The sequence below is a fragment of the Acinonyx jubatus genome, chromosome A3 (assembly GCF_027475565.1).
Source record: "Acinonyx jubatus isolate Ajub_Pintada_27869175 chromosome A3, VMU_Ajub_asm_v1.0, whole genome shotgun sequence".
Classification (NCBI taxonomy): Eukaryota; Metazoa; Chordata; class Mammalia; order Carnivora; family Felidae; genus Acinonyx; species Acinonyx jubatus.
The window spans coordinates 23,422,769-23,449,154 of record NC_069388.1 but is presented as its reverse complement, the minus strand read 5'-3'; the positions used below and the strand labels follow the sequence as shown (position 1 = coordinate 23,449,154).

Here is a 26,386-nt window from a genome sequence, read left to right as displayed (position 1 = left end):
GTCTGTTCAGAAGAATGTGCTGGAACAGGGATTCTTAATTAGGCATAGGACTCAGGGGGCCTGAAATTTTGTGCAATATTGTGTTTGTGCATGCAAATGTATTGTTCTGGGAGAGAATCTCTAGATTTCTTCATACTGTCAAAGGGGTACATGATTCCAAAAAATTAGGGTGCGTAAAAAGTCTCTTTTGCCACAGTTGGTAGTTGTGTTTCAAAGATCTTGTCATTGCTGGTTGACTTTTAGTGGAAACTTTCCCTAGCCTGTTTGTGTTTTCAGCTTTATTACATCTCAAAGTAATGCATTTCATAAATTTGTTTATGCCCTCTAAAAAAGTAGGATCCCCTTAGTCTTCCTGAATGCAAAGGGTGAGGTGGGAAGACCCTGGCCTGGGACTTAGGAGGCCTGTGCTTTAATCTAACTTTGGCCCCTGGTGGCTTCTTACCTTGGGCCGTTTCCTTGCCCTCTCTAGGCTTGAATTTTGCCATCTCTAATATAAAGAGATAGGGCTAGATGATCTCAACTCTGAAACTCTTTTATTCCTGTGATATTTCAAGCATTAAGAGGAGACTATTTTCTTAAATATGTCAGGATTTGGAGGAAAGGTTATGTGTACTCACACCTTATCCTTATCAGCTTTATAGGCTTTTATTAATCCACCTCTCTTAGCCTTTGTCTTTTCATGCTTAAGCTTCCCCCTTATGACCAGCCATCCATAGAACAGCCACATTCATCCTCTGGGTCATTGTAGTTGCCTTTTTTTAGATATCCTTGGGCCCTAGTTTTCAATAGATGTGAACCTGACCACTGTCCCAAATGTGGGACTCTTTAGTCTTGCACAAAGGAAGGATGATTTTGGTTCTCAGGTTTCAGGTCCATTCCTGCTTCTGCCTATCCGTTTGCCAGCCTTCTTTGGTTTTCAGGTCCATTCCTGCTTCTGCCTATCCGTTTGCCAGCCTTCCTGACCTGGACACGTTAGGACAATGCCTTTAGGAAACAATCTGCAGTAGTTCCCTGATCCCTTTCTTGGGTCAGAAGTGATAGCCTGGAACCCAACACCCTGTATGTGGATTATTTTTATCAGAGTGCATTACCTTACATTTCCTCACATTGACGTTTATCTGCCATTTTGCATCCCACTCGGTACCTTCCTTCAGCTCTCTCTCCTTTGGCAGAGAATTTCCCTGCCTGAAAGGGTTTAAGATGATCTGCAGTCTTAAAATTTTCACTTTGCTCTACTTCTGGATCACTTATAAAAAATTTAAAACAGACAAGTCCCAGCATGGTCTCCTGGGACCCCCTGAACTCTTAATTTCCTTTCATTCCAAGAAGTGACCCTTTATTTCTATCTATTGTTTCCTATCTTTAAGTGACTTCTCAGGCCCTGATTAAAAACAAACACCCACTACCCTTAATTCCATGATGATTCCATTTTCAATGTCTAATATATTGTCCAGAAGTTTCTAAAAGATAGAGGAATTACATCCACTGCTTCTCTCAACAATCTGTACCTAATTACTCCTTCGTTGAACACTAGTATGTCACATGATTGAAACCTTACAGAAATACAGTTGCTTTTCACCCAGCATATAATGTTTAACTCCTCTTTCTGTTTTTTGAAGCCTCTGGAATCTGACCCCACACTACCTCCTCACTAGAAAGCTGCCTTTCCCACTGCTCATCAGTATACATTCTTACTCCAGACAAGCTTGTCTCTCTTTTATCCTAAGACAGACTACCTATGTTTCTTTGCACATCTGCACATGCTGTTTGCATCTGTATCTCCACTCATCCGTGACCTCTCCTTAAAGTTTCAGCCCACCCCCCCGAAAAAAAACAAAACAAAACAAAACAAAACGCCTGAGTGGCTCAGTTGGTTAAGTATCCAACTTTGGCTCAGGTCATGATCTCTTGGTTCATGAGTTCAAGCCCCACATCAGGCTCTGTGCTGACAGCTAAGAGCCTGGAGCCCGCTTCAGATTCTGTCTCCGTCTCTCTGCCCCTCCCCTACTTGCACACACTCTCTCAAAAATAAATAAATAAATAATAAATAAATAAATAAATAAATAGATAGATAAATAGATAAATAAATAAATAAAGTTTCAGCAAGCCCTGCTTCTTCAGGAAACTCTCTGACTTCTCTAGTTATTTAGTTCTCTCTTTTCAGGGCAACACCCATTTAAAATTTTTTAAAATATTTAAACGTTACTTGGGAGGAAAAGTTGCAGTTCTTAGGCAGGGCCTAAAAATGCTTTATGTTTTTAGATTTAATACACCGCCCAATGGTCATCATTAATTACTCAATTACTCAGTCAGTGATTCTACTCTATCCCTTGTGCCAAAAGAGTTACATGGATCTGAAATAGATGCTTATGGACAGGTAGGTCTCAAGGTCCCTTCTAAAATGCTTCTTAGGGACAGGACTCATTGCCCACCTGTCCTTCCTTCATTGGAAATAGAGGTTATTCCTTTTGGCAGGTGGTCCCACAATTTCACCCTTGGGTTCTTTCATAACCTGCTCAGTAGGCTGTCATCTAATGGTAGTGACATACAATAGAGAGGCATGGAAAAGTGGCTGTGACCTTAGACATCACCAAATAAGCACATACTAGTACTTCATGGACACTTATTGAATTGCTCTGAGTTGCCCAAGGACACAGACTCTGATAGTAGATGATTCAGAACTCAGAATTTGACCTGGTCTCCTGACTTCTTAGTTGAAAGCATTTTCACTACCTTTGACTATTGATTTCATATCTCTGATCTTTCATTTCCAAAAGACAAAATGAAAAAAAAAAAAAACACCTCATTCAGACTGTTTCCTCCTTTGCATTCTTGAGTTTTTCTTTTGTATTTTCCACATCAGGGGATCCCTCTGATTCTCTAATTGCCTTCCTGTGTTTGGTTTATTTAAAGCATCTCTTTCTCTTATTATTAGCTGAGTAGAATACCCTACAAATAATGTTTTGGCCCTCCTACTTTCCAGTTTGATTCTGAGGAAGGTCAGTGCAGACAGAAAGAGACAAGCTGATCAGCATGGTCCACACAAGTAACAAAGTGTGATGCCTGGATCTAAGGCATAATGGACTTCTGCCCTCTGGACCAGTTTTGAGGGATCCACTCTGGGTGGATGGAAAGCATTCTTTGGTTTACACATATAGTCAATGAATGTCAGAGCCCTGGATGAGGCTAGTGGTGGGGCAGGCCTATTAAGAAGCACTAACACATTCCCAAACCAAAAATTTCTTCCAATATGATCACAGCCTCCCAGTTTATCTTCATCTTTATCTGTAAAAAAAAAAATTCTCACTGTTAGGAAGTTCTTCCCTTTACCTAATCTGAATCTAGTCTGCCGAATTTTTTATTCATTTTCTTATTATTACTGTGGCTTTTCCTATTACTTTAACAGTCTCTTATCTGAAAGGTGCTTTGCACTTTCCAGATGCTGTCATGTGTGTGGTCCCACTTGATCCTGGCAACAACACCATGGATGAGTTAGGGAAAATCTTGTCCTCATTTTATAGATGAGCAGAGGGAAACTAAGAGAAATGGTGTGACCTGTACACATCTTGTTGAGGGACCCACATGTAGCTAATAAACAGTAAGGCTAGGACTAGAAGCCTGATTTTCTGTCCTTGGTCTGAGTTCTTGTTCTAGATTACCACAATAGCCTTTAAGCCAATCTTTTCCACTTTCAGGCTTGTCCCACTCCAATCCTTGAAAGAGGTTTTGGAGCAAAGGAAAGTAAGTTGATTGATCTTAGGACATGCCTAGCCTTATAATATGGTATAGTTTGACTCAAAATGAGAGGAACCTGTTCTTAACAGATTGCAGCCAGTGTCTAGAATAATTCTTGGCACGTTCTAAGTATTTTTAAATTGATATTATTGTCTGTGCCCCACCCCCCCACCAGCTTCTCAATAATGCTTGGTACACAAAAGTCAGTACCTTTTTTTGAAGAATAAATGAATACATGCCAGAGGAATAAATAAGGGCTGGGGACCACAAAATGGGAAGGAAATGAGGCTCGCAGAGAGAATGTTTTAGAAAGAGGTTGGTATTAAAGATGAACCTTTGAGGGAGGAGAAGGACAGACAACAGTGAGGGGGCAGTCCAGACAGAAGGAAAACCAGGAACTAAGGCTCCACAAAAGCACTTGGCATGTTTGGGAAACAGCAGATAACTAGATGTGCCTGAGGCATCGAGTTACTCACTATTTCCAGTAAGAGTGTATGAGAAGAGGCTGGACAGAGGGAGGCTGAAAGCAGATTGTGAAACTGGCTTTTGTCCAAAGGCTGAGGGGAGTCATTAAAGGTCTGTGAGCAGAGAAGTGACCTGCTCAGAGCCGGGTTGAGAGGTGGAGGGACCGGGGCCTGTTCCTGAGCCAGCTGGGAGCTGGCTCTAGCCCAGATGCCTTTAGCTTTTTCCTAACACAACTCAGATCTGTGTACCCGTTTTAGGGAATCGTGTGTGGATAAAAGTTGCGAATCCCAGCTCCAGCCCTCCCTGGCTAAGGGATTTTGGAACAAAAGCTTTGGTTTCTCTGGACTTTGAGATTGATTCCATTCACATCCTTTGCTAGTTTTCCTTCATCATTATCTCATGCATTTGTTTTGAAAGGCAACTTTGAACTAGGCTTTAATGACATATAGGAGAATGGCAAAGCCATATATATAAAAGGCAACATTTTCTCTCAAAGATCATTCATGTTGTTATAACCAAGTAGGTAGAGAAAAACAAGGTCAATTAACAACTTTTGTTAGCCATAATAATTTTAAAACTCAATTCTATACCACACACACTCATGGGCACACTGTTCTCTGTGCCCCAAAAGTGCTGGGCCACAAAGATGGGGGTCATCTGTCAACTCTTTCTTGCCTCACCTGCCTCAACAGAATCAATCCCCAAGCCCCAGTGATTCTTCCTCCCAAGTAGATCCTCCGTGTGTCCACTGCTCCCCACCTCCACTGCCTCCTTCATGTCTGAACTTCTGTTATACCTCGTCTGGACTTCAGAAATTTCCCACCTGCTCAGCCTCTCTTGCCTGCCTCTAATCCTTCTTCAAATGGCAGCCAGAACGACCTTTTAAAAATAAATCTACACAGGGGTCAGTTCTATCCGAAGCAAATATGGCCAAAGCTAAGATTTAACAAAGCTGGGTGGCGATTATCCATGGTTGTTTTTATTATTTTTATCCCTCTCTGAGTGCTGGAAATATTCAATAATAAAAAAATTTTTAAACAAATAATCTGATCATGCTCCTCCCACACTCACCTTGCTTCAAATGGCTTTTAGGGTGAAGGGTTTTAAAGTACTATTAGTACTCTACTATCCCTTTTTCCTTTTGATTCTTATTATGGAAAATCTCAAATACATATGAAAGTAGAACGAACAGTATTATGAACCCCCTTGTATCCAGCACCCACCAGGCTGCTTAATAAGGCCTCTGAGGGGCGCCTGGGTGGCGCAGTCGGTTAACCGTCCGACTTCAGCCAGGTCACGATCTCGCGGTCCGTGAGTTCGAGCCCCGCGTCGGGCTCTGGGCTGATGGCTCAGAGCCTCGAGCCTGTTTCCGATTCTGTGTCTCCCTCTCTCTCTGCCCCTCCCCCGTTCATGCTCTGTCTCTCTCTGTCCCAAAAATAAATAAAAAACGTTGAAAAAAAATTAAAAAAAAAAATAAGGCCTCTGAGGACCTGCATGACTGAGTCCTTCCCACCTCTCTAGCTTCCTTCTATCTAGACCATCTTCTTACTAAACTCTGGCCACCCTGGCCTTCTTTCTCTTTCTCTAATGTGCAGGCTCCTTCCCATCTCAGGAATTCAGTAAAATATTCTTTCTCTGGGGATGCTCATTCTTCCACCTTCACCCAGTCTTCTTCTACCCAAACACAGATCTCCACAGAGATGCCAGATACTCGGGGAAGAGCCATCCCTGACATCACAGTCTGTATCTCCTGTCAAACACATTCACAGCGCCTTCTCCCTTTCCTTCATTCCAGTCAGTGAAACATCTAGTCTTCCTTGTCTGACTCCCCCACCAGGGTGTAAGCTGCAGAGTTCTGGGGTGAATGGAGGGGGGGTGACAGGAACATAAAACAGTATTTATAATGTAATGTGAAAGATGATGTGAGTGAGTGGTACATAGAATGCCATTGGGAGAGCCAGAAGTCCACTCACCCTTGGATAGCCCTCCCCGGTGAAGTGGCATTCAAGTTGCAGTTTGGTGGGTATTTAATAGCTCATCATGGACAGGCCGTGTGAGAAAGGCATTCTACAGAGGGCAGAGGGAAGGCACAGAGAGAGGAAACTGCAGGATGTATGCAGTCAACACAAGTAGGTCAGTAGCTACAGTAGGTATCCTTGGGGTGGGCAGTAAAAGGGTAGGGCATGCCTGACAGAAGAAAAGGGTAGAAAGGTGCATTGGGTCAGATTGTGAAGCATATTGGGTGCCATGCTAAGGAGCTTGGATTTAAAACTGGCAGCAAGGAGCCAGAAGACAGGCTCCCCACTCAATCCAGTCAAGCTAAAATTATTATGTATTTCATACTTTATATAATGACTTAGCGGCAATCTACTTCAGTCATCTACCTGTTACAGCTGAAAAACTGAGGCCTGACCACGCTCTTTATCTTCCCTCTTCCATTTTCTTAACTCATCAGTACGTCAAACCCCAGGGGACAGAAAACTGTGGCAGGGTGGCAGGAAGGCTCTGGAAAGGGTGAGGATGATGAAGCCTCCTCCCTTCTCAGAGAGTGAATAAGAGTGTGGTCCCTGTCCTGGCCTAGGGAGGAGGCCTCTCCAGAATTGGGAAACTTGGATATCCCAGTGCTGACCCAAAACCCCAAATGTGTCATCTCCCTGGGTATGGTGATTGTCTGGCTTGTGGTGGCCTCCTGGGAATGGGCCAAGGACACGGAGCGGAGCGCCAGGGAGTTCCCGCTACTGCACTTACCACCCACTCAAGAGCTGGTGGCAGCCAAGAGGCAACGCACGCCATTAAGGTGTTTGTCAAGAAGCTAAGCTGGGCATTGTGGGCGATCCTGATGGCCCTTTTTAGACTGGCTGTAAGTGAAAAAAAAAAAAAAAAAAGAGTGCTTGGAGGCAAACCAGAGTTAGCGTGGAGGGTGTAGCATGACAGAGAGAACCCTCCCTAGGAGGCAGGGACTCTAGGCTCCATTTCCTCTATCAACTTGCTCTGTGATTTTGAAGTCATTTCTCCCTTCAGATTTTATTTTTCTCTTCTGCAAAACAAGCATATTAAATCAGATGGTTTCAGAGTATGTTGACCAGTGCATTTTCTAGATACCTGAATGGTTAAACCTTCAATTTTGAAAATTTAAAAAATTAGTTACAACTGAGGTGGGCTCCGCAGCAGGGCTGGGAGCTCAGCAGTGTGGGTGAAGGAGGAAGCAGGGCTCTGGTGAGACAGGAGCTGGGGGGAACTGACACGATGGTAGGGCTCATCTCTGAGGTATCACCACCCCATGATTTGGGCTGTCAGCAGTGACCAAAGATGGCAGCCAATCTCTTGCAAGAGAGTGTGGGAGCAAGAACACAGACAACACCATTGTGAGGATGCTTACTATCTGCCAGAATCTGCTAAATGCTTCGCAGGCATGTATTAGTTTCCTATTGCGGCGGGAACAAATTACCACCAAACTTAGTGGTTGACAACAAAGACTTCTCATCTTAGAGTTCTGGAGGTCACAAGTCTGAAACAGGACTTACCAGGACTAAAAGCAAGGTTTCTGTAGGGCTGGCTTCCTTCTCGAGGCTCTAGGGAGAATTCCTACCTGGCCTTTTCCAGCCTCTAGAGACTGCTCACGTTCCTTGGCTTGCAGCCACTTCCAGCATGGCACCACTCTGACACCTGCTTCTGTTGTCACCTCTCCTTCTCTGACTCTGACCCTCCTGCCTCCCTCTTAAAAGGAACCCTGTGATTACATTGAGCCCACTTAAATAACCTAGGATAATCTCCCCACCTGAAGATCCTTAACTTCATTACATCTGTAAAGACTTCTTTGCCATGCCATGTGAGGTCACATAGTCATGAGGTCCAGGGATTAGGATGTAGCCATCTTTGCAGGGCCATTATTTTACCTGCCAGTGTATCATCTCACTGAATCCTCCTCACAACCCTTCTTTCATTATCCTCTGTTTAACAAATGAAGAAAATCAACCTTAAGGAAGTTAGGTCATTTGCCCAAGGACAGAGAGAGAGAGAAAATATGTGTGGGAGGGGCAGAGAGAGAGGGACACAGAGGATCCTAAGCCGGTTCTGTGTTGAGAGAAGAGAGCCCAATGCAGGGCCCAAATCCACAAACCATGAAATTGATCATGACCTGAGCCAAAGTCAGACGCTTAACTGACTGAGCCACCCAGGCACCCTGATCTTAGACCACTCTTGATGCCAATCTACAACAACACAATGGAATCTCAATGCTGAGGTGCTGATGAACCCTGAAGTTAAGGTTAGCCAACGAGATGGGCAGGTGAAGGACCCAGAGATGATGGCAGCACTGAGGCACAGAGAGCAGCAGCTGGCTATTGAGCTAATTTTAATAGAAGGCTTTTCTAAATGGGTGACATACTTCCCGCCTTATTACACTAGAGGTGATAGTGCACACAGCATACCCATTCTTTCATGGCACAGGGTCATCACTCCTGACGGTGATGGGTCCTTACTGCAGTGGTTCTAAACTTTAGCAGGCAACCGAACCACCCTAAGTGCTCATTTTTCAAAAATTCAGATTCCCAGTTTCCAGCCACACATAGTCTGATTTAGTAGGGTCTAGGTTCAGGTTTGGGAATATGCACTTTTTAAAAATGTTTTTATTTCTTTTTGAGAGAGAGAGAGAGAGAGAGAGAGAGAGAGAGAGAGAGAATGAGTGGGGGAGGGGCATAGAGAGGGAGACACAGAATCTGAAGCAGGCTCCAGGCTCTGAGCTGTCAGCACAGAGCCCGATGCAGGGCTCGAACTCACAAAGCAGTGAGATCATGACCTGAGCTGAAGTTGGCCACTTAACCGACTGAGCCACCCAGGTGCCCCTATGGGAATCTTTATAATAGTGGTTCTCAATCTGGGGCAATTTTGCCCCCCTCAGGGAGACTTTCAGAAATGTCTGGAGACATCTTTTGTTTGTCACAGCCGAGGAGGTGGTGCTACTAGTATTCTATTTGAAGGAACTGGGGATTCTGCTAATCATCCTACAGAGCACAGGACGCCCCCCTGCCCCCAACAAAGAATTGTCTGGCCCAAATTATCAACAGTGCTGAGTTTGTGGAACCCTGTTCTACAGCAAGTTCTGACCAGATGACTTTCCCTCTCCCTGAACACTTCCACTCATTTTCATTCAATAAAGATGTCTCCAAACCAGGCCTTGTGCTAGGTGTCAGGGAACAGCAGTGGAGAAGACCGACTATGGGCCCTGCCCTCAGGCACTACATAATCAAGAAAAGGAGACAAGTCACAACATGTGGTTACAACACTGTGTGACAAGAAATGTGATGAGTACAGAGGTCATGGAAGGCCTCCCCAGAGAGAGGAGCATGATCCAGATAGAAGAAACAACATTTCCAGAGAATGATCCTTCCAGAGAAGGATCGGAACACACTGGAACACAGAGTGCTAGGTGGGAAATGGTAAAAGAGGTTGCAGAGGTAGTCAGGGGCCAAGTCATGAAAGCTCTTTGTTTTTTAAAACTGCTTTACTGAGGTGTAATCAACACCCCAAAGCCGTACATATTTAATATACGCAGCTTATGAGTTTGGAGATAAATACATACCTGTGAAACCATCACCACAATCTATGCCATAAACAAACCCATCCCCTCCAGAGATTTCCTCTTGCCCTCATTATTTATTATTATTATTTTGTGCTAAGAACACAAGATCTGCCCTCTTAGCAAATGTTTAAAGTATACAGTACAGTATTGTTAACTATAGGCACTATGCTGTACAGATCTCTAGGATTTATTAATCTTGCGTATCTGAAACTTTGTCCCCTTTGACAAAGATCTCTGGTTTCCCTGCCCTTGAAAGCTCTTGATGGAAAGTCCTTGAAGCCTTGCGGGGAATGGCACTTTCCATGCCCTCTTCCTGGAACTCCTTCACCTCCTTCAGGTCTCCCGCTCAAATGTCACTTCTACAGGGCCACCTTCCCTTCATCCTTTATAAAACAGTTGTCCCATCCCTCTTAGCTCCTCCACCTGCTTTATTTTTCATAGCACTTATTGCCAGATGGTTCTTCCACTAGACTGTAACTAGAAAGGAACAAGAGTGTTTTTGTTTGCTGTAACATCCCAGAGCCTAGTACACAGTGCCTGGTACATAGTAAAATAGGTCCTCAAAAACTGAGTGAATGAATGAATGAACGAATGAACAAAGAAACAAACAAATACATCTGATGTTTAGGAAGTAGAACCAGTAGTTCTTTGGTAGAAGATGGACGTGGGCTGTGAAGGAGAGGGTGGAGTCATGGGTCATATGAGGCTTCTGTTGGATAACTGGGTACACGGTGGTGTACCCCACGGCATAGGGGTCACGGCAGAAGGGTATGGAGTTCACTATGATGTGAGATAGGGCATCACTTTTTAGGAGTGTGGTGTAGGCCATCCTCGGAGGGGAAAGGAATGCCTCTCTGGTTGTCTGACAATACGGAATGCTCGGTTTCAAACATATCTACGTCTGAATCCCGCCACTTATTAGCTCTGTGATTCTGAATGATTACTTAACTTCTCTGAACCTGTTTCCTCCTCTGCAAATTGGAGGTAGGGGTGGGGAGAGGGGGGCTTCCTATCTCATGGGGCCATTGCATTCTAGAATGCCTAGCGCAATGCCAGGTACATAGTTGGTGTTCTTATAACAGCATTATTGTTGTTGCTATAATCAGAACATCTCTGTTTAAAAGTTCTTTCCTATAATGAGTCAAGTTCTACATCCTATAATCTCCTGTGCTAGTCTTAGTTTTGCCCTCTGTGTTAGCCAGAATAATTCTCCTTCCATAGCTGTTGGCTTTAAGAAGACTGGCATGTCCCCTGCAGCTCCCCATTCTCCAACCTAAATATCCTCATCTTCCCAAACAGGACATGGTTCATATGAGTGCTTCCTTCATTCTCCCAGCCCTCTCCCTTAGTCGTGTTCCTGTTTGTCACTGTCCCTCTGCATATACAATGTCCAGAACGGGACTTGGACCTTCTGTAAGTGTGGAGGTCATGCCTTGTTCCTGTTACATCATCACCCTAAATTATGACCTCAGCCGCCCAAACTCTTTGATCAGAGTCTTTTATTCTTTCTTCCTCATTCTAGCCCATGCTTCCAAAGCTGACACCTCTTTCCTGGTCCTTCTTTGTGGACTTCCCCTCTGGCCTTTCTCATAATACCTTCTAGCCCACTGCAGTCCTGATCCGACATCTGATTCTAATCATTCTCCCATTCCTTCTCCAGACCTGAAGACCGGTCTGGGTTGGCCTCACACCCGAACAGGTGCGATGCTCCTGAATACCCCCAGAAGGCCATGCTGCTTAACAGATCCATCTCTCTCTCCTCCCCCACTGCTATCTGTTTTCCAAGAGTGAACAGCAGCACTGCCAGCTGATCTGCTGCTTGCTGCCTCCAATGCCTCTTCTAATGTCACCACCGCCTCTGCTGTCTGCCGCTCTCTTCCCTCTTCGGGCCACATTTTTTCTCCTTGTTATTTTCTGCTCTCTCCTTTGCCTGCCACTACTGAATATCTCAACTTTGGCTTCTCAGGAACCAAAATCCCGCCTTCTGGCCGGCAAACCAATCACACATATTGTCTGCCATCTCTACATCTTTGGTTCAGCCCAGCTATTTTGGTCCCTGCTCGCACTCTGAGATTTCTCTCACTTTCCTCTGGGTTTACACCTCTTTCAGCACTTAAAGGGTGATAGACACCTTAGAGTTGGTTAACTGAGCTATAAAGGTCAGACTTCTGACACAGCTGGTGATTGGCTAATGGATCTAGGTGTCAAAAGATGGAAGGTAGGTCATTGTATTTAAAACAGAATGGGGCTTTTTTCCTTTTGTGGATTTTATCTTTTTTTTTTCAGATAGGACAATGGAGCCCTATTGCCTCATCAAGCAAAGAAGTCAAACCACAATAGACTGAATTTCAGCAAATGTTTTTCTCAGCCTCTAACAGACACCAAGAATTGTGCTTGGTGTTTTCATGTGTATTACTCATTAAGCCTTCCCAGGATGAAATCCCTTCCTTGGTACCCAGGCAATGCCTCCTGGACCCACTGTTTGTTCGTTTGTTGGTTCATTCATTCATCCAGTGATGATCTGTTGTGCCAGGCACTGTTCTAAGTACTGTAGCAAATACAGGAATAAACATGACAGTCTCTGCTCCTCAGGAACTCAATCTAGTGGGGAAAACATATCAACCAACAGGTAGGGTGCACTGTGGTAGCTGCATTTAGAGTGGCAGAGAAGTGAAACAGTACAGGAGTAAGGATGGTACCCACTAGTTCTGCAAAGAGCTAAGGAAGGTTTACCAATGGGAGTAACATTTCAGCTAGACTTTGAAGGATGGGTTTGCTAACGTGCATAAAGAGAATGGGTTTTGTAGGCAGCAGAAACAGCTTGCGAGTATGCAAGGTCAGGGAATGTTTTGGAACTGGTATGACTGGAGTATAGAAGACTTGCATCAACATCAGGGGCTTCTGCCCAGAGAAGCCAGAGGACTTCCTGGGTCACAGAGCAAGTGAGTTCATTGCAAAGACTGGGTTCAGTGGCAGAAGTTTGAATTGTCTGGTCCCTGGCCTCTTAGCCTCTCTCCCATGTACATGCAGGTCCAGTCTCAATGCTCTGTTCCCTGGCTTAGAGCTGTCAATGACCAGCCCCTCCCTCTCCCATTTCCCTTCTTAGTGGTCTGCCCCTGAGCTCTGAGGATTGTTCCCAGTGAACCTGGGAGGGAAGCAGAACTTAGAGAAGGCTGATCCATTCTAGTGTTTGGTCCTGACCCGGACATTTGCCTGGGACCAGAGTCCTTAGATCCCATCTCCTGATGCTGCAGAGCTAAACTCTGTGACCTTCATAGCGCATCCTGTTTGGCTTTGAGCCACTCCTTGCTTGTGTATCCCAGAAAAGGAGCTGGGTAAACCAGGTTGCCCTTTACCGAAGAGGAGCTACTTTCAATTCCCCAAAGTGTTCAAAGGCTTAAGAGTAGGTTTATGCCAAAAGTTTCCTGTTCCTTATCTCTGGCCATAAACAGTAATGAGAGCAGGAGGGGAGAAGATTCTTAATCCTGTGCTAGTTCAGAGGTGGGTGCTCAAAAAAATCCTCAGTTGGCTGCTTGGTTTCTCAGCAGTATCTGTCCAAAAATTCCCACGCATTTCCCAAATGCCATAATTCATTTTAGTTGGATTTCTAGAGAATAGACTCCACAGATAAGAAGGAATTTGATTTATTTTAGATTTGTACCACACCTCTTTCTGAAAGGGTTTGAGACAGCGTACAGGTTGAAACAAGGTTTTTAAGTAAGACTTTTAAGGACGAAATAAAACTTGTGGTGAAAAAGATTAAGAAAGTAAGTTACTTCCAAGCATAGCCATGTTCCATATTTAAGCCATACTTTTGGTTGAAAGATTCTTTGGGGAAAAGGCCAAGAGGGGAAACCACTGGGTGACACAGTGTCCACTTTCTGAAACCAGAAAGCATACAGAATCTCCATAGGGAAGGGGCTCCTGGGTGGCTCAGTCGGTTAAGCGTCTGCCTTCAGCCTAGGTCATGATCTCGCCATTCCTGAGTTCAAGCCCTGCGTTGGGCTCTGTTTGACAGCTGAGAGCCTGGAGCCTGTTTCAGATTCTGTGTCTCCCTCTCTCTCTGCCCCTCCCCTACTCATACTCTGTCTGTCTCAAAAATAAACATTAAAAATTAAAAAAAAAAAAAAAAAAGAATCTCCATAGGGAAAACATTTTCCTAAAGCTAAAGCTTGACCGGAAGAGCTGTGTTTGCACCTAAGAAAGCCAAGTGAGGGTGAAGAGTACACAGTTCATGTCAGCTGTCAGTCCTCCGCCTGCGGTACTCGCGGTGCTCCCGGTGCTGTGTGAGAGATGGTCATATCCATAGGCCACCTAACAGCAAGCAGACTGGACCATGACAGACACACTGCCCTCCATAGGACCATCAGGACTGGCTCTCGGCCCAGGGAGAATGTGGGAGGGTGTAGTGACTAGATTTCAAAAGGCAAAGGAGTCAAAGACCAAGTTTTCTACCTCGATTTTACAAAAGATAATAGAGACACCATCCCCAGCAATAGCAAACACCTTTGCATGATTATGTGTCAAGTGCATTTGTTCATTTTACCTTAATAACAATCCTGTGGAGGAGGAATTATTGTTTACATTTTACAAACAAGGAAATTGATGTTCAGTTTACCTGTTCGATCTCAGAACTAGGTGCCTCTTTCCCACTATATGCCCTATTTATTCAACCCAATAATTCATGTCTTTTTAAGTTTATTTATTTTGAGAGAGAGAGAGAGAGAGAGAGAGAGAGAGAGAGAGAGAGAGAATCCCAAGCAGGCTCTGTGCAGCCATGGCAGAACCTGACTTGGGGCTCAATCTCAGGAACCAACCACGAGATCATGACCTGAGCTAAGAGAGTTGGATGCTTAGCCCAATAATACTTAATTGGGGTTTCCATAAAGACAGGGAACATAACATGACATTCTGGCCAGGAGGATGTGGTGCAGGAATGTAATGCTTTGATGACATAATTTAATCTGGGAGTAGAAGCTGAGACCTGGATGATCAATGGGTAACTTAGCTGCCCTGTCATGTCCATTTCTAGATGATTTATTTGAGCTTTTTGGCTGATCCTAGGCCACAGTCAACTCACAAGTGATTCTCTGTAATTTGCCCACTTTATAAACAGATCATTGCATACCGCCTCCCTCCATGTCTCTACTTTCCAGCCCTCTCATCACCATGCTCCCCTCCCCCCAATTCCCGTCATTTGAAACACAAATCAGGATGTACCGTGCTCCTGACATCTCCTGCCATTGCACATGCTTTATCCCTCAACGCTTCTCAGATCCCTCTCCACCCGGAAGCCTTCCCTGAGTTCCCCTCTCTCCCTATCCCCACCCCATGTGGAGAAGGCACCTCCCCTTTGTTCTCCCATAAAGCCCTGTACATACCTGACTTTTAGAGCTACGTTTTCATGGTGGATTTACTTGCTGGTCTGTGAGCAACTAATGCATCTTTATATCCCCAGAGCCTTGCAAGGTGCCTAGGGTGTAGGAAGTGCCCAGCAGTGTGTATTGAACAGACATAATGAGCAGCTACTGTGTGTCACACACTTCTGGGCACTGGATATAGAGAGATGGGTAGAACACAGACCCTTCCCTTGAGGCACTCAGAGTCTGGCACATGAAGTCATGATTAGAGCTCAACATTGTAAGATCTATACTATCTATAACAGGGGACTTAGGGAGCACAAAAGAGGAAGAAAATTAGCTTAGTTTGGAGAGTGATGGAAGTCTTCTAGAAGTGGTCACTTATGAGCTGAACCTTAAAACAATGAAAAGATTTTTGCCTGAGGAGTATCCCAGGGACAGGGGAAAAACGCACAAAAGCATAAAAGAGATTCAGTGTTTGGAAAAGTGCAAGAAGTGCCATAATTTGGAACAAAAAACATGTTCTAGATTTCAATATGAAAGACATTAAGTTGTCGCGCTATTGTAGATGTTAAGGCTTTAGTGTTGTGTTTTATTTTTAATCAGTCAAATGCATTTTATCACAAGGCAGTAAAGATGTTAGTCACCTTAGATGAAATAAATAATAACTTATTTATAGTTTCTGGTCTACTTCCTTCCCAAAATGGTTTGCTTTGACTTGTAATAACAGACACATCCACAATAAGACTTGTTCATATAGAAACAAGCAAAAATTACAAAGGGAATAATATCGCTTACTAAGTTCTTTCTCCTTCATTAAATCACTTGGTGTTCGGGATAATCCTCTGAGGATGGGCCACAGCTTCTATCTGGCTCAGAGACCAGCATGTAGGAGTGTTTCTATAAATGCTTGTGGGTTCAGTAGACCCATGGAGGTTTTCTTCATTTTCCAATTGATGCCACATATATTTCCTCATGCTCTGGTTTCTTCAGGCTTCCCTCATGCTTGTCAGTGGGAATAATCATCTCTACTTTGCTGTCCTTCAGAGCCATTGTCTGTGTGAGCTTTTTCATCCAAACTACTTTCAGATGCTCTTGCCCTTTGAAAATTTTCCTCCCTTTTTTAAATGACTCCATGCGTAAAACTTAGAAAACAGAAATTCTCCCCCATGATACTATAACAAAGGCTATTCATGGTTAATTATTTTTTTATTAAAAAAATATTTTGACATCACTTCAGACTTTCAGAAAAGTTTTCAAGAATGGGACAAAGAATTCCTGAACACTCCTCACCTGTATTCCCCAGTTCCTAACATTTTACTACATTTGTTTCTTCTCTCTCACCTCTCTCCTCTCCCTCTCCATCTCTCTCTCTTTTCTGAATATGTTTAAGAAAAAGTTGCAGGCATTGTGCACCATTATATAAGCCAAAACACCTCAGTGTATATTTTCTAAAAACAAGAAATTCTTTTACATAACCATGCTATTATTTTTTTTTATTTCCATGTGTGCCCTTCTATGCTTTTTTCTATGCATACATTTATGTACTTATATTTAAATTAAGTAATGCATTGTTTATATATACTTATAATGGCTTGCTCTTTTGGAGGAGTTAGCAATAGACTGTATATAATCTCATGCCAGTAAATATTCTACAGCATGATTCCTCAGCAGGCTCTGACTTTAGACACGATGGTTTCTGGGTGGCCCATTTTACCAGGTCACTCAGCTTCAGAGAAGGAACCATTCTTGTGTTCTTGCATGTCTAGTCACATATCAGTGGAAGCCACTGTATAAATGAGTAAAGAGGCAGGGTCCTGGAAAGCCTTGAATGCAAATTTGATCTTTATTCTGTAGCCAGGAGAGATCCAATGAAAGCTTTATAGCAAGGGAGAAAGCCAACAAGAGCTGGGTTTTCTGGAGATTATTTGCGAGTGTGTGCAGGAAGGAATGAAGGGGGAAGCAATCGGAGCATGAGTCCATAGGTCCCTTCGGTAAAATGATCCCTAGTTTCAAGGGCAAATCTCCACCTAGGTGGAACAGAGCCTTCTCCAGCATAATGCATCCTTCTCTTTCATGTGTCTTTCAGAACTGGTTAAAGTCATATGGCTATCTGCTTCCCTATGACTCACGGGCACCCGCGCTGCACTCAGGGAAGGTCTTACAGTCAGCAGTCTCCACTATGCAGCAGTTTTATGGGATCCCAGTCACCGGTGTGTTGGATCAGACAACAATCGAGTAAGATTCGCGTAGGGCATTATGCCTTCGAACTTTCCAGACATACATTTGAGTTCACATTTGTCGTGGCCCCACGTATGTACCATGCCCATCCTACCTTCCTATCTTTCACTCCTGCAGGATCATCCTGGGAGGGAATACCCCAAGGTGCCCCTTCCTATGTGAGCTGGGGAGGTACTCTGCCCGAAATTTGCTGTGTGATCTTGAACAAGTGTCTTATCCCTGCTGGACCTCAGTTTCCTTTTGAGCACAATAAGAGGTTTGGTTGGAGATGGTCTTAAACCTCCTCTGATTCTAATAACTTTTGGCTTTATGAATCACCCCTCTGGCATTCCCTGAGATATACACGTCTCACCTGATACAAAGAGCTCTTGAATGATCATGAGCTGGTAGCTCTTGTTCTACTTTTTCCATTTAGCAAATATTTGCTAAATGCCTACATGTGCCAGGCACTGGACAGGATCCTACGATCTCTCCCCTCCAGAGGCTCACCGCATCGTGAAAAGTACAATCATCTAGCTGCATGAGTCTGGAACTCAGGAGGAAACACTTGTTTTCAGGGAGATACTTAGGAAGTAATAACAAAATGAGCCAGACCATGGGGACGGTCACATTTACTCAGGGGGGAGCACGAAGAAGAGGAAGGGACGGGTGCCGAGAATGGAATCCTCATGATGCAAGCTGAAGAGGAGCGGCCAGAGCAGTGAGGAAGCCAGGGGCTATGTGTCACGGTAGAGAAGCGGGGATGGTGAGCGGCCGGCTGCTGCAGAGTGATCACTTAGGAGATCCAAAAGTGTCAGCCGAGTTTAGCAGCCAGGAAGCCCTTGCAGGGTCAGACTGCAGGGGGCAGAAGGGGAGATGATGAGTAGAGATGGCAAGTGTAGGCAAGACTTTCTAGAAGCCTATCAGTGAAGGACAAATAGAAGGTAGCTGGAGGTGGGTGAATTTTTGTTTGTTTGAAGATCAGAGAGACTTAAGTATCCTCACATTTGTTTAGGAAATAGCCATAAAAGTCATTAAAGCAGCTGAAGGAAAGTCATTGCCCATTGCTGCAGTGAGGGCATGGCAGAGAGCCCGGGGGAGCTTCCCAAGGAGGCGGTGAGCGGTGGGGTCCTGAGCAGAGGTGGAAGCAGGGAGCAGGGCCCCATGAGGGGGTGTGGGGAGGTGGTGGGTGGGGAACAGAGAATCCAGCTGATTGTGGATCCAGGATCAATCCTCCCCCCGCCCCCGGAGGGTGAGTCACTCACTCCTTGAGAGATTCATCTCTCTGGGTCCCAGCTTGTTCAGTTACAAAGGGGGTGTTGGATTACGACTCTCAGATTCTAGATCCCATTATTCTAAGCTGTTAACATTTGGTGAGTCTGGGGTTTTACGATCCTATAATTCTGTAGGAACATTTTCTATTCCTCGGATTCTCTGACTGCAAGATTGTGAACTTCTGAGACAATATGTTTGACCGCTGCTATGGTATCGTGAGGACAGTGGAAGCCTTGGCCCTGTGGCCTCGTGTGGCCTCGTGAGTGAGTTGGTTGAAGACAGCCCGGCCGCCTTTCAAAGTGGAGGTTATTTTGAGGGCTTTGTGCAGGCTTCATGGCAGTGCGTCCTGGGGCAGGAGCACTGATGTCTCTGCTGAGGCACCACCTGGCCTTGGGTTTTACTCTGTTCCAGAAAGCCCCAGGCCTGTTGGACAGGGTTCAGAGAGCGGCAGGTGGACGGAATGATCTGAGGGAGGAGGATGGCATTTCCCACTTGCATTTCTGCCCCCACTTTTTTGTAGGAAGACGGGGGGAACGCTGTTTGGGAGGCACGAGAAGGGAGAATGCGCTCATGCTTAATCCCAGACCTGAGTGGGGAGGCTGTTTCGGGGTAGAGTTTAGAGACCTTAGTTTCCCTTCCAGCTCTGTGACCTTGGGCAGTCACTGCCTTTCTCTGGGCCTCTTTCCTCCCTGGGGGCCCTTCCAGGTCTAGCTCAGCCTTGCTGTAGCAGAGGTAGCTCCCCATTCTTCCCAAGGACTGTCAGTGAAAGAAAGCGAGATTAGCGTTTTAAAGTACTAATTTTTGAGTGCCTACCTTGGGAAATGTTACACATTGTTCACCACTCATTCATTCCTTCATTCAACATATCCTGTAACCCAAACCTGTGCTAAGCACAGGCTTTTGTTTGTTTGCTTTTGTTTGTTAAATTGCATTCATTACTAGTTCATTTATTCATTCAACTAAGTTCCAGTCCTGCCTCAAAGCTGTATTTTGCAAGTTACTTGATTTATCTGTGTGCCTTTTCCCTCATCTGCAAAATTGAGGATAAATAGTTTCTGGCTACCTCACAGAGTTGTTTCAAGAATCAAAACATTTCTTTAAAAGAACACAGACACTGTAACAATTAGAAATGTTTATACAAATACATGATATTGTTATTATTATGTCTTTTATTATTCATTTCTGAGTACAGGCACTCTAGGCAATATGAAGCATGCAAAGATGAGTAAGACCTGGTTAAGTCCCTCAGGGGGCTTTTAAAAAACTATTTGGTTAAAATAGTCTCTATATTGCCAATGACAACTGCTTTCAACAACTGTACATGAGGTAGACTGTCTTCCCCTCCAGCAACCTCAAGCTAGAGTTGGTCATTGGGACAGCACAGGGAAATAAAATGCAAGGATGACCTGGGCTCCAATCAGCCATGATCTTTTAAAATATCCTACCCTGGCCTTTTTTTTTTTTTTTTTTAACGATGTCCCAGACTCACTAATCCCGAAATGTAACTTAACCTGACAACAAACAGTTATCAGGATTTACTTAGTTCCAGGCACTGGACTAGCTTCTGGGGACGCAATGATGAATATAATAACATTCCAGTCCTCAGAGAATTTGCCATTTATTAAAGGTAATGGACTAATAGATTTAAAATCACAATACAGCACTCTAAATGCTGCAGAGAATTCTAAGTCTTACAGTCCTACAATCCTACACATTTTGAACATCTATAGCAAAAAGGAATTTGCTGTCTTACAAGCTATGCCATTCTACTTTTGGGTAGTTCTGATTCATTCATTCATTCATTCATTCATTCATTCAACAAATCATTATTGAACATCTGTGTCAGCCACTGTACAGGCAAGGTTCCTATCCTCATGGAACTTAGAATCTGCTAAGAGAGACAAAGACTAAACAAAAAAGTGAATATATTATATCATTTCAGGCAATGACTAATGCTATGAAGAAAAATGAAGCAGGATAAGCAGATAGCGGCAGGATGGGAGGAGGAAGCTATTTCAGATAGGGTGGGCAGGGAAGTCCTCTCTAAAGGGGAATGTTTGAGCAGAGACCTTAATGAAAAGCAAACCATGTGAAGAAGAAGAGCATCGCAAAGCAGAGGGAACAAAGGCCCTGAAGTGGGAATACTCTTAGCATGTGCAAGACACAGCAAGAAGGCCATTGTGGCTGGAGCAGAGTCTATGAGGGGGGAAGGAGGGTGAAGATGTTGTCTGACGTGTAGACAGGAGCTTGATTGTGTGCGTCCCTGTGGACCAATGTGAGGAGTTTGGATCTTATTCTAGGTGTTTGGGGGAAATCATTGAAGGGTTTTAAACCAGGGAGTGATGTGATCTAATTCCATTTACAGAGTATTTCCACATATACCCCCTCCTTTGAGGCTTTCTATAACCTAAGAACAGTGAGAGCTGTGATTCTCGTGTGGCAGAGAAGGAAACTGAAGTTCACAATGATCGTTTGCTTGGGCTCCTACAATTAGTGGTGGAGCTAGAACCATCAAGCCTGTGTCTCTGACTCCCAGGCTCTAATTCAGCCCTGTGTTGGCATAATCAATTGTAAATGAATGAATTAAGTAATCAGTCTATTGTGTTTCTGTGGGGGAACCCCTCAGAGCCAGGGCCCCAGAGTCTAGCATCAGGATGCACACTGCTATTTAGACTGCAATGCCTTCCTAGAGTGTCCAGTGACCACAACACGTGTGTGTGTGTGTGTGTGTGTGTGTGTGTGTGTCCTCTCTCTGCCCAGGTGGATGAAGAAACCCCGCTGTGGTGTCCCTGATCACCCCCACTTAAGCCGTAGGCGGAGGAACAAGCGCTATGCCCTGACTGGACAGAAGTGGAGACAAAAACACATCACCTACAGGTGCTTTGACTACCTCTCCTCTTCCGTGGCTTTGGCTCCACCCACACTCAGTTTTGTCCTGGCCTGAGTTTCAGAGGCTCACGCTGTAGGTAGGTCTGTGATCAGGGTGAGAGCCAAGTATGCGGGCATCAGGAACAGGTGCTGAAAGGCTATCACTTTGTCCCCCTTGTGGCTTCCAGAGGATGCCGTATCTCAAACTTCAGGTTTATTTGGTCCTTTGGGGGCTCATTAGCTGTGTCCTGTTTAGAGTCCTACAGTTTGAGAAAGTGGGATAGGGATTGTTCAGCAGCTCTCAGCTGTGATAAAGAGCCATGGCTGAACTCACTCTCCCTATCACTGCTTGCCAAACCCCACTTCCTTTTATCTGGATCCCTTCTCCACTTAGCCTGACAGACTTCACCCAAACTTCCCAGCAGAGCTCCAGTTGTTAGCAGACTCACTCCTGAAGTGTCTGGGGAAACCAAGGGCTGAAGAGAATCAGCCTCCAAGTCAGACCAGTGACCAAGGACAGGGATGGCGGAGCCCATCACAGCAGACTCAGACAGCAGAATTCAGAGTAGGGCTGCAGGAAAGGCCAGGCATAGGGCAGGCTCAGCTGGGCTCTGGCTGGCACCTCTCAAGGCTCTGATTCCATCTCAGTGGATGCCTTGGGTTCAGGGGTAGGATCTAAGACAGAGATCCTGAAAGCTAAAGAATGAAGGGTTCTCCTGCTGATGAGCTATAGAAACCAGAACAGGCTTTTTCTAGAATTCTGACAAAAGAAGGAAACCCAAGAAGAATCTGGGTTAGAAACTGGATAGATCTTAAGGTCTCCTGAAGTGGTAAAATGAATCAAGAGAAAGAACTGGCTTCTAACCTTAACTTCTATTACTCAACCTCTCTGGCCTCAGTTTTCTTACCTATAGAATGGGTGAATAATCCTTGCCCAGGTGTTCAGGAGGCAGAGCACCCAGGAGTAATGACGTTCTGCTATGGAGAACCATTCAATATGGCTGCTGTAACCTTCAATAGCTAAATCTATAACTGACGAAATCAGATACCACTCTATACCAATTTCCTAGGTAGACAAGCAGTAGACAAGTAGTTGGTGCCAAACATTTTTAAAAGGGATGTTTCACTTAAACCCTCCACTGCTTCAGTATTTCTATACCTTTTTAAATGTTCTATACATATGCTTTGTGTATTGGGAGAAAAACTTAAAACTTAGAAAATGCTATCCACGAACTTAATTTTTTTTTTCTGCACGCTCAAGTGGAATTCTGTTTTCAATACAAACTTTGTGAGAGTGCAGATACAAAACATTGATCACAGCAAAGCTGCTCTGACTGAGGCAGGGGTGGGGACCCAGAGCCTTGCCCACCTAGCCTCTTCTTCAACCCTTGGGATACCTCAGCAGAATTCTAGGGTTCAAAATGTGAAGATTACCTGTCCCTGTGGTCTCTGCTGTCCCTTTTAGCTCTGCAAGCCTCTGACTCTGACTGTTCCTCCCTAATGATCCTTTCTTCTCTTACCAGCATTCACAACTACACCCCAAAGGTGGGGGAGCTAGACACACGGAAAGCAATTCGCCAGGCTTTTGATGTGTGGCAGAAGGTGACCCCGCTGACCTTTGAGGAGGTGCCATATCATGAGATCAAAAGTGACCGGAAGGAGGCAGACATCATGATCTTCTTTGCTTCTGGTTTCCATGGCGACAGCTCCCCATTTGATGGAGAAGGGGGATTCCTGGCCCATGCCTACTTTCCTGGCCCAGGGATTGGAGGAGACACTCACTTTGATTCAGATGAGCCGTGGACACTAGGAAATGCCAACCATGATGGTAAGGCCATGAGGGGGACAGGGTGTCAGTCCTGGATTTTCAGGGAAAGAAGTCCTGAGGAAGAACTTGGGATGCCATAGATAAGCTTCCTGCCCTGTAACTTCATGTCCAAGAACTAAGAACCTAGGAGGGTGGGAACTGAGGTCTCTGGTCCCTCAGGACCAGGGCCCTGGAGTTGAGCCAGATCACTTAGTAAATGGTCTAAGGGGGCTGAGTCAAGAGGGAGGGGTCAGGCCATGAATAAGAAGATAAAGTAATGGATCAGAGGCTTGAGAAAAAGGTAAAAAAAGCCATTAAAGCTGAAAGTGGGGTGTGAAAGTGGTAGGCTCTGGCCTGATAGTGGCTTCAAAGGCCATCTTAAGAGATACCATTACTCTCTTTCCCTTATATCAACCTCATGGGTGAATAACAGGCCCCATAGTTACTCTAACATCCTTGGTTAACTTGCTCCTCACCACTGTGACTCAATGAGTATTATATGGAACCAGAGTCAGTATTGTACAGTAATAGTAACAGTACTCTTCAGGTTGCAAAAGCATTCTCCATCAGTGTTTACTCCTAAAGCACTTGCTTAGTAAGCAGGCAAGTATACATCATTATGCCCATTTTTACATTAAAAAAATTTTTTTAATGTTTATTTATTTTTGAGAGAGAGAGTACAAGTGGGGGAGGGACAGGAAGAGGGGGACAGAGAATCTGAAGCAGGGTCAGTACTGACAGCAGAGAGCCCAATGCAGGGCTTGAACCCACAAACCGTGAGATCATGACCTGAGCCAAAGTCAGACGCTCAACCAACTGAGCCACCCAGATGCCCCTCATTATGTCCATTTTTAAGATGAAAGGCTTCGGGCTGGAATGGCAAAGCTGGAAGTGGGTAGTTAGGGCTCAAACCACTGCTCAACAACCTGGCTATGTGACTCCGGGCAAATGATTCACCCTCAATCTCCTCATATAAAAAATGAGGGACTGAGGGTGCCTGGGTGGCTCAGTCGGTTAAGCATCCAACTCTTGATTTTGGCTCAGGTCATGATCTCGCGGTTCGTGGGTTCAAGCCCCACACTGGGCTCTGCACTCACTGAGCCGAACCTGCTTGGGATTCTCTGTCTCCCTCTCTCTCTGCCCCTTCCTCCACTGGCTCTCTATTTCTCTCCCCCTAAAAATTAATGAACATTAAAAAAAATAACATCTCTCTTTAAAAATAGCTAGCTAGCTAGCTAGCTAGTTAGCTAGCTAGATAAAAATGAGGGACTGGACTAGGTGATCTCTAAGCTCCCTTCCAACCCTAGTGTAACATGATACACAGCCTGGTGGCCTGGGGGGTTGGGGGGTGGGGGGGTGGCTCCAAACATTTTAAAAAAGACATGCTCTCTGCCCTCTAGTAGTCCACAGCTAAGTGGGGGGGGGACAGTGTGTATATAAGTAACCCTGTCACAAAGCAGACTGTACTGAAGCTTGTAGCAAAAATACCAAGAAAATGCAGAGATGAGTGCGGAGGAGAAAGGGATAGAGGATTCTGGCTTTTAGGGAGAACAGATAATGATTAGCATGTTGATATTCTAAGATCCATGTCAAGTGCTTTCCACATACTATGTAGTATGTATTTATTATTATGACCTCCATTTTATAGATAGGTAAACTGAGGTATGTAGAAACATTAAGTAGTCTATCTACAGTCCCATAGTTGGTGAAAGTAAGGCTTTGAACCTGGGTATTATGACTCTGGAACACATACTCTTTTTTTTTTTTTTTTTGAGTAACCTATGCACCCAACGTGGGGCTCAGACTCCCAATCCTGAGATCAAGAGTTGCATGCTCTACTGACTGAACTAGCCAGACACCCCTGAAGCACATACTCTCAGCTACCAAGCTAAACTTTCATGGTTCTCAAATTGCAGGGCACACCAGAATCACCCAGAAATCTTTTTAGGGGCTCCTGGGTGGCTCAGTTGGTTAAGTGTCCGACTTCTGCTCAGGTCATGATCTCACGGTTTGTGAGTTCAAGCTCCACATCAGGCTCTGTGCTGAGAGCTCAGAGCCTGGAGCCTGCTTCAGATTCTGTGTCCCTCTCTCTCTCTGCTCCTCCCCTGCTTGCTCTCTCTCTCTCTCTCTCTCTCTCAAAAATGAATAAACATTTTTAAAAATTAAAAAATATATATGTTTAAAAAAGCACATTCCAGGTTAGGGGCCAGGTTCTAGGCCCTTAACCTCTTGCTATTCTGATTCTCTGATTCTGGGGTCAGGCCTGGGAATCTGCACTTGGTGTAATAAATTCTCCAGGCACTTCTGATATACGTGTTCCATCCCCCTTGAGAAACACTGTCTTTATCCTCAGAGTTTCCTTAACTTGCCTGATCATAAGAATCACCCGGGTTTCTTGTCATATATATAGATTCCCAAGCCCTACCCCTGGACACTCTGATTCTTAAGCGTAGGCAAGTTTGGGAAACACAGGGCATTCTTTTACTTAGGCTATGCTTCAGGCTGAGAGCACACTCGTATAGGCCTGTCTCCTCAGAGGCTGAGTCTGGTGTCTTTGGATGAGGACAGCCTCCTTGAGAACATTTCATATCATTGCATGCATGAATCAAGGATCGGCAACCCTTGATTCATGTGAAAGGATGGTTCAGGAAGTGTTTTGGCCAAGGCTCAGCCTCTGCAAAGATATGAAACTGTCGCATTTCTCTTTATCCCTTGCCCTCTTCAAATGTTGGTCCTCTTTCCTATCCAGCTCCATTTCCTCTGCCCTGGTATCCCTTTCCTTATGTCCTGAATGTGTTTCCTGGCTTTCTGAACACCTCTTCTTTCTCCCATGCTTATTCTTGAATCGGTGTCAACGAATGGCTGGCTGTGCTAACTGATAAAGTGTGAGGAAAAGAAACTAACATTTTTGAGCCCTGTTACGTGCCAGGCAGGGACTGTTAGCTGGCAAGATTTTACTTATAGCCCTGATAGAGACAAATGAATTCTTAAAGGAATCTTGGGCAGAGGAGGCACTGGGAAGATACTCTTAACAACCCGGCCCTCCCCTTCCCAGCTCTGAGGTTTGTTCTGCCT

At 44.7% G+C, this 26,386-nt stretch overlaps 2 protein-coding genes across 4 annotated transcripts in view; one reads left to right on the top strand and one right to left on the bottom strand.

Annotated features, from left to right (window-relative positions):
- MMP24 (matrix metallopeptidase 24) overlaps positions 1 to 26,386 on the top strand; it is a 45,112-nt gene that overhangs the window by 1,349 nt on the left and 17,377 nt on the right. The window contains exons 1-4 of one of the 3 annotated variants that reach the window (XM_015071139.3): positions 11,200 to 11,999; positions 17,231 to 17,379; positions 21,397 to 21,513; positions 23,028 to 23,332. In XM_015071139.3, the coding sequence (XP_014926625.2) occupies positions 11,973 to 11,999; positions 17,231 to 17,379; positions 21,397 to 21,513; positions 23,028 to 23,332 (598 nt within the window). In that variant the 5' untranslated portion in view covers positions 11,200 to 11,972. Of the gene's footprint in view, positions 1 to 11,199; positions 12,000 to 17,228; positions 17,380 to 21,396; positions 21,514 to 23,027; positions 23,333 to 26,386 lie in introns of those variants that run through there. The other 2 variants (XM_053200040.1, XM_053200041.1) reach the window with 2 other exon arrangements.
- EDEM2 (ER degradation enhancing alpha-mannosidase like protein 2) overlaps positions 1 to 26,386 on the bottom strand; it is a 120,336-nt gene that overhangs the window by 81,239 nt on the left and 12,711 nt on the right. The window lies entirely within an intron of this gene.